We start from the raw sequence: 14,582 nt of genomic DNA, 5'->3' as shown, positions 1-14,582 counted from the left end.
GTTCCCAACCACATGGATGGACCCCAACAAAGGTCATACATCAAAGCAGCTGCTATACAAATACCTTTTTTAGGGCAGATGATGTTGATAACCTTTCATTTCAGACATAAAACAACAATTTATACATATACACATCTAGACAGATGCCTGTTTATACAAGTACGCATACGGATGTTTACACATATGTGCTCAAACAAAATCTAAATAACCAATCATCAAGTTTGAAATAGAAGAGGAAGAAGTATGTTCATAGTTATTAATCCCTGAGGTCTGAGAAAAATGGCAGGAGGCGGGGCTTAATATACTAAGATTTTGATTTGGAGTGACCAGGATGCATGGGAATAAAAATGACAACTCAGCTTGAGAAAAAAGTTTGTTGGAGAAGAGTTAGAGAAGCAGGGCTGAGATGGTTTGGACAGCTTTGTACAGATGGATATATTGGATAAAGGATGTTGAGGATGGAGGTGCCAGGAAGGCAGTAGGTGCCTACTGCAGGGCACAGCCATCAGGCCTAACGACTGCAAACATGAGTTTGGTCTGAGGACCTGAGCGCTGTGAATAAAGCAGTGGTAGAAAGGTTAAAGCAGGTGAGAAGTTTAGAGGTGAAATGTTTCTGGTGAAGCTTTAACTAGGAAAGTGTAAGTACCTCAAAATTGTAGTTTAAGGATTTTGTTTTAAATTTCAATCAGGCACAGTTCCCATCACTGTGGTTGTTGTAGCTCTGTACTTATTACTTAATCAGACATTAAAAAATACATTTTATTATTGTAAAAGTCACATTTGTTGGAAAGCTCCGGAGAGCTCAGTGCAGTTGCTCCCAGAAGGAGTCCTCGTTTCCAGAAATTTAGCCAAAGTCAGCATGATTCACAGCTGGTATGGGAAATGTGACGAGATGAGGCTGCCAAGGTTTGAGCTGCAAGAATTATACTAAAAAAAAGTGGTTTTTTTTTTACAGAAGTTAGTCACTAGTTTTCAGTATTTATACAGTTATGTCCATAAGTTTCAGACTGTGACACATTTTTTTATTTTATTTTTTTTATTTCACCTAATCAAGATGTGATCAAAGTGCAAACATTCAGCTTTAATTTGAGGGGATTTCCATTACTGTTTCAAAATTGCAGTCATTTTTTTATTCATAGTAACCCATGTTCATAGCCTCAAAGTCAATTGTTACAAACTAGCATAATTTTAAATATCAGGGTTGTTTTAATACTTTGTTGAGAATCCTTTGTAGTGTCTTCCTGCAGTATAGAAACCATGGATCCATAGACCTTTGAGTTTTGTGTTTCCTCATTTGCTCTATTAGGGGTTTAATGCAGCCGCCTTCAGTTGCTGCTCGTTTGTGGGTCTCTCTGCGTTCAGTTTTATAACTGAACAGCATATTTCATTGGGTTGAGATCAGGTGATGGCTTGAGAAACGCTTAGGGTTGCTTTTACAGTTTGCTCTGGGTCATTATCTTTCTGTGAATCTGAGCAGAGAGTATAGATATGTAAACATCAGAGTTCATCCTGTTACTTCTATTATCAGTCACATCATCAAAACTTTTTTATCTGCTTGTATTTGTTGTGGAAAAATTAGAAAATGGGACTCGCCTAATGTCGAAAATGTCACAAAACTGCTTGTCAACCAAGAGTCGAATTAATTTTGAGCCTTTAAGGGGGACAAAGTATAAAATTGGCTGCAATTCCTGACCAGTTATTCCAATACATTTGGTTAACCGCTCATATTAAAACTGAAAAGCTGCGCTTTATTTACATCACATTGCATTTTATTTAAAAGCCTTTGTGGTGGTGAACAGGGGAAAAGTTTAAAACGCGTCATTGCCCAGAAACTTATGAACCTAACCGTACTTGCACTACATTATATTTTGTTTTTTGTACTTCTGCATGGCCAGCTGAAGCCCACCTGTAAAATCAGCCATCAGAAGCATGCGGTGCTTCCTGTTTTCCCTTGGCAGTTTCTACTTGGTAGTTTCTACATCTTTACCACAGTAGCAGTTTTAAGACTAGAACTTGTTCTTTCAATGTGATATTTCATTTTTGGCATTTGCACCTCCAGGTGTCCTTCTCTGTGCAGAGCAGTCAGTTATTCAGGTATGCTCCGACGGTTGCCTCGAGTCCACAAACAGGCCAGAATTACTTTTGCAGTCGCTGCCTGAGCCCCAGGCGAAGACCCTGCCCCAGCCTGCGAGACTGGATCCACTGAGTCTGGAGACCACACCCAACTCCCTCTGCACTCTCACAGGTCTGCTTCTGCCTTTCACTCGATCCCGTGCTTTTCCATTTAGCTCAATTCCTGGAGAACATGGCAAGTGTGTGCTTACAGCGCAAGAAGAGGCTTTGGTGTGGATGCAGGAGTTTGCACTCTGTTTGTTAGTCACTGTCCTCAGGTTGAATTGTAAAGGATTTTTTTGCAAACAAAAACATGAAAAATGACTGGATTCTTGTCCATTCCTGTTACATTTTTTCACTAAACCGCCTGCCTCCCCCGAAGCTTTAAACTTCTGGTGACAATGAGTTACAGTTTGAGGGAACGTTGGTATTTTCCCTCAATTGTTTTTTGTGCACACAAGCAGTCTTGCTGCTTTTAGGGATTTATAATGTTTGCTAACACCAGTTATGATCGCCACCAGCTGCCACATCTGAAACATAAATGATAAACTACTCGTATGAGTTCTAATTAAAGTATATATCAACTAATTAAATTTATTGCCACCAACCTCACTTACTTTGGTTAAACATCCTTGCTTTGAAGCTTTCTTGGTTTGTTTTTCTCCAATTATGTAAATGTGGTGTATTATAGAGCTGCTTCAAGCAGATAATAATCTACATCTGCTGATTTCATGTCAGCATGGAGGGCGAAAATCACACTGTGTTCTGGCCTCTGTTGCTCTACATGTTTGGTCAGATGGCTGAATGAAAATAAAACAAGCTTGTGTCTTGCACTCACACCTTCTGGAAATCACCAGTGGAAAAAAAAGGCCCAAAATGGAAAGTACAAGAAGTTATTATCAGGTTTGAATTTAGTATCCTGTGTAAGGATACAAAGTCGTGGGGCTGCAACTGTGGTTGTCAAGTGTGATGATGTTTAGGCAGGGAGTGCGTCTTTGCTGCATTTATCATGACAATCTCAGATAAAAATTGAAAGGGATGTGTTTATCGCTTACACCCTGTCACCAGCATGCACACATTTTCAAACTTGTGCGTCGAACATTTATCACTGTTCCTTTGGCTAAAAATATCAAGAAATGAAAAAGAACCGGTTAAAAACAGAAACTAAAGTCTTGCAGAGCTGTGCAGCATGCATGAATGTCCCCCCCTGTCATTTCTAATGGTTTTGTTTCTGTCTGCAGGCGTGGTTGTCGGTGTGGATGAGAGCACGGCGTACTCGTGGCCTGCCTGTAATCTTTGTGGAAGTGACAACTTAGAGCTTTCAGCTGAAAGGCCGTAGGTCCTCACAATTAAGCAAACTAGCTTCATGTTTGTCATCCTGGCAGATGTATCACATCATATTTGTGTTCTTCTGCAGTCAGAAGTTCCACTGTGTTTCTTGTAAGTCTGCCGTGGATAAGCCGCACACAAAGACTCAGCTGGAAGTCTTCCTGACTTCTTCTTTATTAAGTAACTGCACCATGAAGGTGAAGGTGAGAACAGCATCGCAGGCTTTAAGAAATCCAAGTGTTTCAGAGCTGTACTTAAAAGAATAGTGTAATATTTAAAAAATATATTGTTTATTACTTCTTCACATTTTATGTTTCTGTGATGGTTAATCAACACACCCTGATGAATTTTTCGACTTCTCAGAGAAGTCCACTGTGCCGGCTCAGAGTTTCTGACAGATTTCTTGTTACGTTCCCCTGGGGGGGGTCTAGGCGGTGAGGGGGAAGTAACAAAAGTGACCGGGCCAGAAAAAGGAGTCAAGGAGGCGAAACAGTTTAAATAAAACAGTTTTATTGAAGTAAGTCAACTAAAAGAGACGGACAAGCCGTTATCACCATAAAACACCAACAAAACACAGGCGTTGGTCAAATAAAGCAAAAAGTCAAAAGGAAAGCGCAGCTCACTAGCTGGAAACCACACTACACAGCTCACTAGCTGGACAACACACTACACAGCTCACTAGCTGGACAACACACTACACAGCTCACTAGCTGGACAACACAGCTCACTAGCTGGACAACACAGCTCACTAGCTGGAAACTACCGCAAACACTCAGCTCACTAGCTGTACCCACACAAAATGGCACTCTGGCCCAGAGCTCACCCTGCTCTGGGCTTAAATACCCTTAATTGCTGATGGGAGTCAGCTGTACAGGAGGGAAAGGTGGCACCTCAGGCAGGAGGTAGTGGGACACGCCCACACAGGCACCCTCAGGAGAGAGAGAGGCCCTGCTAGGGCCGTAACATTTCTAAAAACATTGGCGTTTTCTTGTTTTTGTGACAGGTGGTCTAATGAATTTGTTAAGCACTGTACTTCTTTGCCCCGTTCGATAAGAAGATCACTACCACTCGTGCATGACAGAACAACCTGAAGACAGTTAGCTTAGCATCAGCCTGGCTCTGAACTAATGCTACAGTCACACAAGGGAAAAGAGTGATAGGTGTGCAAGCACTCACAGTCAGTTGCCTTCTTCTTCAAAGCAGCTTTTGTTCTTCAAGATGGTGATAAAGCAACAATAAGACCAATTCAGTCTGATGTGAGTTTGCAACTGAATATGATCAAGTTGGCCACTGCGTGCACTTTCTTTGTGGTAATATGGTGATTAACCTCAAATGCTTCGATTCAGATTTCAGCCAGAAGCTCATAACCAACTGCAAAATAATAAAGGTGCGTGGTAACCCTGCCATAAAAAGATATAACGAGAATACAACCAGTTAAGCTCACCAATGCATATTGCAATACCAGCAACCTTTCGACTGCAAGGCGATTGCACAGATCGCCTGGTGGGAGGCAACCTGTCTCAAAACAATCACAATTTTGACTCGCACTGACTGCAGTCACTCCTACACAGATTGGCGAAGGTTTGCTAATAATTGCTAATTTATAAACACTGACTGCCAGCATGTTGCAATAAATTTGAGTTGGTGCACATCAATGAACACAGTTTGTCTGCAACTCATCTTCTTTGCAGTTGGGGACTTGACTCAGCTGGCTGCCAACTGGTTGTACTCTGGTTGTCTTATTTTATAGCAGGTTAACAAGCACTCATGTCATTTTACAGTCAGTTATTTGTAAATATTTTGTATTAGTTTTAAGTAGTTATGTGAATTTCTGTGTACGTAGACATCAACGGATTTGCATCTTTCAGTTGTTTATCACAGTTAATGATCGTATTACCACAAATGAATTGCATGCAATGGCCAAGGAGTAGTTGGCTGCACCACTTGAAATCGGTCTCCAACAGGAAAAAAAATTTAATGCAGTCGCCAGGCAACTATGAGTTTTAACTAGTTGCAAGGAGGTTGAGTCGTAAGTGAATCCACCTACCAGGCCACTGATTTAGACAGATTATCTGGTCTGTTCAGTCCACACAAACCTGAGATTTGAAAAGACAGTTCAGTATTTTACAGGGAATGATGTGCTACGGTTCTTCTGGGTTGGGACAGTAACTTTCTGGTCAATATCTGTAATATGAGGTCTTTCAAAAAGGAGAAATTCAGTCCCCCAACAGAAAAGTCCCTCTGTAGCAGTCAGCAGTTGTTGTTGCCCACCATAAGACGGCCACTTCCTCAACTTTTTGTCTGTTATGTTCTTTAATGCTATGAAAGCAACAGAGCTACAACAGCAGTCATATTAAATCTGATACTGAAAGCACTTCCTCATCCGATTGCCAGATTAGAAATTAGAAACATTTATGACCACTTATCGCAGAAACACTTTTTTTAATGTGAAAATTGGTGTCACTTTTTGTCCAAGTCTGCGTAATGACACACGTAGTGACTTCTCTTATTCTCTGAACAGCAGATCATCAGATATAAAGTCTTAATTAGTCTCCTGAACCATGCCACAAACCGCAGCATTTGTAGCCCAAGCTACTTTGCAATGCCCAACTTTAGCTGGACCTTCAAAGTACAGAAAAACTGAGCTACACGTGCACAAAATATAATCAGAAAGGTCCTTTGGACAGAGACAGGTAGCTATTTGCACTGCACAAACAAGTGAAAAGTTAATCTAGCCTAGCCTCATATTGACTACACAGGTGTGACAGCGATAAGAAGATAAATGAATGGATGTTTTAGGTGCTGAGCTGTTGATTTAAGCAACACTTTAAAAAAAAAAAAATTAAATAACAGAATTTAAAATAGATCAGGTGTCCATCCTTGAGGACAGTGGATCATCCCGCGCTGCCTTGGTCTTCTTTTACAGCAAGACTCATAAAGATAAAAACCACATTCTGCACAGTTAAAGGCTGAGCACATCTGCATAAAGATATTTTATTGTGGAAAGGCTGGTGTGTGACTTTGCAATCAGAAAGCTAAGCAAGCCAAACTGATAAAGTTATCAGAGTTGTTCTTATCGAACGGCTGATACATTAACCCTTGAGAGCTGTCACTAAGCGGAGGGCACAGTTCCCTGGTGCAGCATTGGTTTTGGATTTACTGCACTGAGGTGATGATTAAAAAGTCATTACTGTGTCCACGTCTTCTTTTTTTTTTTTAAAAATCAGCTGCAGCAGAGGACGATCATGACCATCCTGAATGCCGCAGAGGTGGAAGGGGGTGAGGTAGGTGTGCTTATCAAGCTGTTACATAACTCTGAGCTCATCTGAAGAGCGCATTGATCTTTTGTCAATATGTCATGAGTCAGCATTAAGTTTTCTCTGCTGAGGTGAAAAAAACAAAACAAAAAACGTGCTGTTCATTGATATGTTTGAAGGAATTGGTTTCCAAAATATTGACACACTCTTTTTCACGGCCTGATTATCATTTTTTGGCTTTTACTAACCTCAAGAACCCACTGGTGCTGTTGGAGCTATTTTTAACATACAAATGCAATGTGCGCTTTCAGACTTAGATCACTAGAATTACTGCTGAGCCAGAGTGCAGAGGTCAGGGGGCTTAAGGATGCTTGCATATTACTGTCAAACTTTTTTTTTTTATGTATGGGAGATATAGGAGGGAGCTATTTTAAGTGTTGATTGCTTTCTGAACGCTCTAACACTGCCAAGTGATTTAACCTCGCTGTTTCAGTTCCCAGGATACGATGTGGAGGCCGTGTTGGGAAAAGAGGTGGGCCCCATCCCCGTTTATGTCCGAGTCATCACTAGGAAGCCTGCCCTGTGGATGGGCCTGGAAGAAATCTGCCTCTGAGGCTGTCAGGGCAAGGAACTAATGAGATCAATCCTCAGGCTTCAGCTGGCTCCAAGGATCTGCACGCTGGGCCTCGGTCCGAGCCAGTTTATCCTCCTCCCTCCCTCTGAAGGCCTCCCCCTGACAGCTTGAGGCTCTGCTGAAGGGAACAGGCTGTGAAGAGACAAGGTCCTGTTTGTGTTAATGATATGTGATCTAACCAGCCAGGGGTTGACAGCCCAAGGGTAGAGCAGTGGCATGCAGGCTGTCAAAAGGAGCCCACGTGGGTTCATTAACTTCAGATTTCTGGGTTTAAATGTTGTCTTTTTTTTAACTTTTTCATCCTTTCTGTGTTTAAGATTAACTCGCTTTGTGTCAATAAAAGGCTCATTTTTGCTGACCTTACTTTCTGTTTCCTGTTGCACTTCTTGTGTCAGTTTCCTCAAGCATAAATCATGACACACAAAGATTACCCACAGACCAGGCAGTTCTGCAATTTTTCCAGCAATGTTTTTATTACAGATAACAAAAACAAACTTTTCAAGGTTTCATACAAACTATATAAAAGATCATGCTCTGGCTCTTATAGAAAGTTTGGAATTATAAAAAAAAGGTACCATATCAGGTATAACAACACATAAATGCAGTGGTAAAATAATTTAATACAGGGGAAAAATCCCACAAAAATATGGCAGCATCATATTTTCCAGTGCCATTATGGTAAGCTTAATACATCTGGTACAGATGGTAAGAAAAACAAAAAACAAGTGTCTGTTGAGGTATGTCTCTTGAAAGTTCAGTTCAAAGCAGTTCGAGAATTTGTCACCGGCTCTCTGCACTCGTGGAGCCCGCAAAGCTGGAGCTGGGCATCTGCTTGAAGAACTCTCTGAGGCCGGTGAGTTCTCTAGTTAGCTGCTCGATGGTTTTGTGAAGCCTGTCGTTCTCGGCGCTCAGTTCAATCAGCTTCTGCTGCATCTCCATGTTGCGCCTTTTGGCTTTGTCCCTGCTTTTCCTCACTGCAATGTTATTCCTCTCTCGCCTCTGTCGGTACTCCAAGCTGAACCTGTCCACCGCCTTCTTCCCCCTTTCCCTGCCCAGCTTACGCGGCGAGGATTTGGCCGAGCTGACGGCGGAGACTGGCTCCGGGGTGGTCGGCGGGGTCGGTTGCCCCGTGGGGAGGCTGACGGAGGTCTGCGCGCAGGTCTCGATCTGGGAAGGCAGGGATGAAGACATGTCGCTGTCACTCCAATCGGACTCTTGCTTGATGGGTGCGCTGAAGGCGCTCTTCCCCAGCGCGCCGTCCGTCTTCCTCTCTGCTGTGTAGGCGTTTGACAGCTGCTGCATGCCACCGGGCAGACCGGAGCTTTGCATGTTGTGGAAATCCGCCTTCTCCTGCTTGACGGTGTTGAACAGGTCGAGGAAGAGCTCATCGTTGCACAGCTCCAAGTTTGGCACGGTTGTCATGGACTCGATGTACTGGCTGAAGTCGATGGCGCTTTCGTCGTCGTACATGGCGGGGGTGGTGCTCAGCTCCACCATGGTGCCGTCCTCCGCCGGGCCGTCACTCCTGTTGCCCGGCTTGCAGACCCCCTGCTGCGGACCCCCCAGCTTGGTGCTGTCGTAGAAGTTAGCAGGCTCCATGGACCAGCTCATGTTGCATTGTGGAGACACGCAGTGCGAGTCCAGGCTGTATATGTCACACATGAACCCTGCTGACTTGTCCCACGTGGGTTTTAGAGAGAAAATAAACTTTTTTCTTATAGAGATACCCCTCAGGTGTGACAGCTCTGCAGCGCGATAATCCTGCTGCGGCTTCTCTTTCTGCGCAGGCGCTTTTCTCCCTTTTTGCGATATTAAAAAACTTTTTGGCTTTTTATCCCTGGGTGCTGACTGTCAGGCTCCCGTCCCTTTCAACCCTAACACACCTCTTGTCACTTCTCTGAAGCGGCTCTACTTTCGCGCAGTGTTTTGTATCGTCTGCACCAGTTGACGTCACACACGCCGCCCTTTCACGAGCCAGTCAAGTCCAGAAGGCTGTCACGTGGTGCACCGTAACTTCCCATTTGAGGAGCGAGGGGCGTGCTGCTCGTGCCACCCACTTCTTACTATGATGTATGAATGGTGCAGAGTTGTTTACATAGTGAAGGCTCGGCTCTGGCTGTTTGGGACCAGCACTCATTTCACAGCAGAGATAAAAAGTGGCGCAGGAAGTGCTCAGAATATTACTGAAGTATAAGAAGCAAGAAAAATACTCCATAGCATGTTAAAACATACTGCAAGTACCCGGACACTGTAATTAAAGTATTTAATGAAAGTAACAATACATAATATCAATATTAATATCATGTATGATTGGATTCTTAATCGATGCTTTATTTTTATAGTAAAGCTCAGTTTAGCTACTATTTATAATGTTGGGTAGTTTAATAATAGGTAATAACAGTGTAAAAGTGGGAGAAATTTCACTGAAACAAACAATCTTACAGTCCTATTTTTCTCTAGTTAGCTTTAAATAGACTTTCATAATAGTTCAGATTCATAGTTCAGTTTTTATATCACGTCATTTCTAATTTGCGATTAAGTTTCGATTCTGGGATCAAGTTAACAAAAGGTGTTATAGAGGAGGGGAAACCAGCAGAAACCGAAGGCCACAGGCTGCCTTCCTTACACCCATTTATCCTACAGACATTCATTCACAATCTGCAGTGGCAGTAGTTATATGCTGTTACATCATAAAGATGTGTGGCAACTCATGTAACAATTATTTGAAACTACAAGGGGGAGCACACGTCTCTAATCACTTTTCAAAAGTTGAGTCAACTTTCTGACACAAACCAGTTCCCAGCAGCTCTCAGAGTCAGCGCTGGTTTGGAGCTAAACATGCTTCAAATAGTTTTACATTGTAAAGCACTCATTCAGCTCTTATAGTGAACGAGAAAGCCTCGAATTAGATGTGCCGAAACTTTTAAAGCTTTTTTTTTTTCAACTGTCTCTACATATATAGATATATTTTGAATATTATCCATAAATCAAATATCTACTGCGATACTTCTGGGAATTGTTCCAATGTTTTTCGCTTCGGAAGTTTGCAGTATTTGTCCTCTTTCATTGGCCTTTCTGAAATGGAAACAGTGCCACACGCTGGTCACCGTTTGCACCTGCAGATATTTTAAGTAACACTTATTGTCACCCTCACACACTCTTATTAGTCCCAGAAACAGTGCTTTCATGGTGCTTTATATTGTAAGATAAAGAACCCATAATAATACACAAGTAATCTGATGAGCAAGCACTTGGCAACAGTGGGAAGGAAAAACTCCCTTTTAACGGCAGGGAGACAGGATAAAAGATATGCTGTAGAAGAGTGACAGAGATTGATAATAACTAATGAGTAAATGCAGAGTAGTGTGTAAACACATAGTGAGTGAAAAAGGTGAGTGACGAAGGAATATTCAGTGCATTATGGGAAGCTCCCAGTGGTCTAAACCCATTACAACATAACTAAGGGAGGATTCGGGATCACTTGATCCAGCCCTAACTATATGCTTTATCAAAGAAAATTTGTAAGCCTAATCTTAAAAGCAGAGAGGCCAAATCCAAACTGGGATTTTGGCCCCTCTTCCATAGAAGAGGGGCCTGAAACCGGAAGGCTCTGCCTCCCATTCTACTTTTGAATATCCTAGGAACAAGTGAGCCAGCAGCGTGAGAACAAAGAGCTCTATTGGTGATTCAGTACCATGAGATCTCTAAGATAAGATGGGCTCTGATTCTTAAAGAGGATGTATGTGAGGAGAGGGATTTTAAATTAGATTCTGGATTTAACAGGAATTGTGAAAAAGTATTGAGTCTCTCCTCACTTCTTCATAGTTTGCTAGGAAAATGGGAAATCACACTTGTGGTACTTTACAGAAACGTGCAAGCATAAATGGAATACAGCATATAAGAAAAAACAAAGTTTGTACAATTCTAACAGGCTTGAAAGTCGACATTTAGTATCACCACCTTTATTCCTCAACACAGCTGAACTCTCTTGGTTGGCTTTCGGGTATAGTTCTCCAGGCTTCCTGGAGGACATTCAAAGCTCTTCTTTGGATGTTGGCTGACTTCTGTTCTGTCCTCTGTTGAGATGATCCCACACTGCTTCAATGATGTTGAGGTCCAGGTTCTGGGAAGGCCAGTCCATGACTGATAGTGTTTCCTTGTGTGTTTGTCTGTGAGCTATGTTTTTACTGCATTGGGAGTGTGTTTGGGATCATTAGGGTAATGATGAAAATCAAGCCGTTGCTAATCAGGTGCTTGCCAGATGTTGTTGTATGGTGGATCAAAATCTGACAGAAATTTTCTACGTTGATAATTCTGTCACTTTTCACAAGATTTCCAACACCACTGACTGAAAGAGCCTCCACTGTGTTTTACAGATAACTGCAGAGACTCAGTCTTGTAGCTCTCTGCTGACCTCTACTGATGATTTGAAACAAATCTTTAATATTTGCTAATATTTGCTGCATCTACTTGAACAACCCGTCGCCTCTGATTTTCAGTCCAGTTCTTGTGTATTTTGGCATACCTCAGCCTTTTCTCCCCGTTTCCCTTCCTCAAGAATGGCTTCTGAGAAAGCTTCTGACGAGCCATCAGTGAACAGTAGATGGATCAACTGAAGAGCTGGATCTCTCAGGTCCTGTGTTAGGTCTTTTTCTCTATTTCAGGACTTAACTTTGAGAAACTCTTCACCTGATATATATATTCCTTAGGCCTTCCATTTCTTCTTTTGTCCTCCACTCATCCAGTTTCCTCAGATTTTTTGAAGGACGCATTGCACACCGCAGGGCTTTCAGCTTATAGTTCTTTATGAATCACATTGTCAAGCTATGTTATTTTTCATAGATTAATTCAAACAAATGGGAAGAAATTAGACAAGCTACTTTTAACAAAGTGCTTAAAGATACAAATGAAAATGTAATCTTTACTAAGTTGTCTGTTATATGTAGGCACGACACTCATTCATCTCTTGAATTAGGGTTTTTTTTCCACGCATGAATGATTCATAGATCAGTGTGAAGACGCTTAACAGACAAACAAACAAAAAGCATTCCTCTGAAAATGTTCAGGTACAAAGACTGGACTTAAATGATAAATGGGGTGGTAGTTTTATAGCACCTTCCTACTCAGTTGAGCGATCAAAACATTTTCAATTGCAACTCGCATTCACCCAACCACACCCACATTCATACAGCCCTTTTATCTATACATGAGCACTTTCCAACATTCACAAACACACCCAGTGTGAGTGTGTTTGTGAATGTTGGAAAATGTGAATGTTGTTGGGGGCAGCTTGAGGTTCAGTATCTGCAGGATGGAGAAGGCAGGGATTGATTTACCAGCCTTCCGAGAGGTAAATGACCCATTCTACCACCTGAGCCAGAGCCACCTGTGTTGTTTTAGAAAACGAATACCACAGAAGGCAAGGAGATGTGTTGGTCTGTCCTATTCTGCTCTGTCTTACTTTTGGGCTTGTTAATGGGTTTCCCACCCAGGAGGAAGGCACCGCAAAGCAGTGGCCAACTCAAACAGCTGGTACAACTACAGGCGCCGACCAGTGCTTACCATCCCTACCAGACTGTCCACAGGAATGGCATCTCCAATGAGCAAACTGTGGTCATGATGTACGATAACTTGACTCAAAATGAGGTGAACCTCAAACCTGGGATTACTGAGAATAAGTGAAAAAGTAGCCCAAATACAAAGAAAAACCTTCGCTGACTTCCAGAAAGCCTGGAGAAATGCTGCTCCAGACCACATGTTTGGATCCTTGGAGGGGAAAAAAAGAGATGACTTGAGAGGTTTACATAGTATTGTAGGTGGCAAAGTCATTCTTGAAGTTGGACAAACATTTGGTCCTCTTACTTTTCAAATATCTCTGTTCAGGATTCTTTTGAAAGGGGGAAGAGTGGGGTTCAAAGCTCTGAAATTGTGAGTGAAACTTTGTTTTGTTCAGGTGATTGTGGAGCAAAATCCTCAACTTTACACTTTAGTGTGCAAGTACTTCTCGTAGAGTTTGAGGTGTTTCTGGGGTCGTTATTTTGCTGCATGTTGTGCAAACCAGAGGGTGGGGCATGTCTCTGAAGAATGGAGTTCTGCCTCTCCTTGGTCAGGGTGGAGCTGATTCAGTGCAGAGTACACCACCTGTTTCACTGTGGGTGAAGCAGATCAAAGCTACGTGAATGCATCTGAATCTGTGCTTCATGGAGAGGATACAGGTGAGAGTGCTAATATGATCAAAGCCATAAACTTGCTTAACCAGCTCAAAAAGTGCAGATGCTTTGTAGTCGTTGGTTTTATATGACATGACTTAATGTATTAAACTCATGTAAAATTATTCAAATTATTTTTAGGCTTCTCTTTTTTTTGCTGCTCCCTTTAGGGGTCACCACGGTGAATCATCAGCCTCCATCTCCCCCTGTCCCTAGCATCTTCCTCTGTCACGCCGAACCTCTGCATTTCCTCCTTCTCTACATCCACGAGTCTCAACTGTGGTCAGAAGTTTGCACATGCTCATCATGGGCATTGATGTCATGGTGAATTTGAGTTTTTTAATGATTTCTGAGTTGTTCATTTTCCAGGGTCCAATGTATATATACAGACTCAGATATACTATACAGCCCTACTAATATTTGGTCAAATGTCAAGTTGCATCTCACCCAGATGCTTTTGGTAGCCATCAATGATTCTCTGTTGGTCAGCATTGTCTCTGATGCTGATGTAAAAATCTCTTCACTGTGGGCAGTAATGCTGGCAGGCTTGACGTTTAGTGGTTTCTGGGTTGTTCCTGAAAATCTTAACCAATTTCCTGTAATCTGGGGGTGACAATTAAGGGTTTTCTTCTAGACCTTGGTGAACTGACACATCTGAATAACACATACTTATTTACAATAGTTTGAACTGATGACCCTGGAATCTGCAGTTGTTTGGAAATGGCTCCAATAAGCCTTCACAACTTGTGGAAATCTGCAAATCTCATTCTTGGATTTTCACTGAGTTCCTTGGACTTTCCTATTGTTCTGAGTATTGGTCAATCCAATGAGTGCTGTTAAATAAATCAATTTAATGCTGGGAGAGATGAACTACTTATAGTCGATCATAATCGACAATGGGAAATTAATACGCCCTTTCCTTGTTGAGTCAAAAGACACTGCAGAACCTTCAGCACCAGTTATAAAAAGATTTAAGTGATTGCATGTGGAGCCATTAAAGAGTTGTGCTGTACAATCATTCAACACACGGGGAAAAAAATC

At 42.1% G+C, this 14,582-nt stretch overlaps 2 protein-coding genes across 4 annotated transcripts in view; one reads left to right on the top strand and one right to left on the bottom strand.

Moving 5' to 3' along the window:
• The window catches only part of spidr (scaffold protein involved in DNA repair), a 42,076-nt gene extending 34,381 nt beyond the window's left edge, over window positions 1-7,695 (top strand). The window contains exons 16-20 of one of the 3 annotated variants that reach the window (XM_085254936.1): window positions 2,060-2,245; window positions 3,354-3,447; window positions 3,530-3,644; window positions 6,669-6,725; window positions 7,192-7,695. In XM_085254936.1, the coding sequence (XP_085111062.1) occupies window positions 2,060-2,245; window positions 3,354-3,447; window positions 3,530-3,644; window positions 6,669-6,725; window positions 7,192-7,311 (572 nt within the window). In that variant the 3' untranslated portion in view covers window positions 7,312-7,695. Of the gene's footprint in view, window positions 1-1,895; window positions 2,246-3,353; window positions 3,448-3,529; window positions 3,645-6,668; window positions 6,726-7,191 lie in introns of those variants that run through there. The other 2 variants (XR_014889550.1, XM_085254937.1) reach the window with 2 other exon arrangements.
• Window positions 7,696-7,778: 83 nt separating this feature from the next.
• Window positions 7,779-9,240, bottom strand: cebpd (CCAAT enhancer binding protein delta). Its single transcript, XM_085254942.1, has one exon. The coding sequence runs from the start codon at window positions 8,992-8,994 to the stop codon at window positions 8,113-8,115; it is 882 nt and encodes a 293-aa protein (XP_085111068.1). The 5' UTR covers window positions 8,995-9,240; the 3' UTR covers window positions 7,779-8,112.
• Window positions 9,241-14,582: the final 5,342 nt, after the last annotated feature.

This window comes from Mchenga conophoros, linkage group LG18 (genome assembly GCF_057382185.1).
Source record: "Mchenga conophoros isolate Kocher_MC1m ecotype Shallow Benthic linkage group LG18, M_conophoros_male_GT1.1, whole genome shotgun sequence".
Lineage (NCBI taxonomy): Eukaryota > Metazoa > Chordata > Actinopteri > Cichliformes > Cichlidae > Mchenga > Mchenga conophoros.
This window is presented reverse-complemented; position numbering and strand designations above follow the sequence as displayed.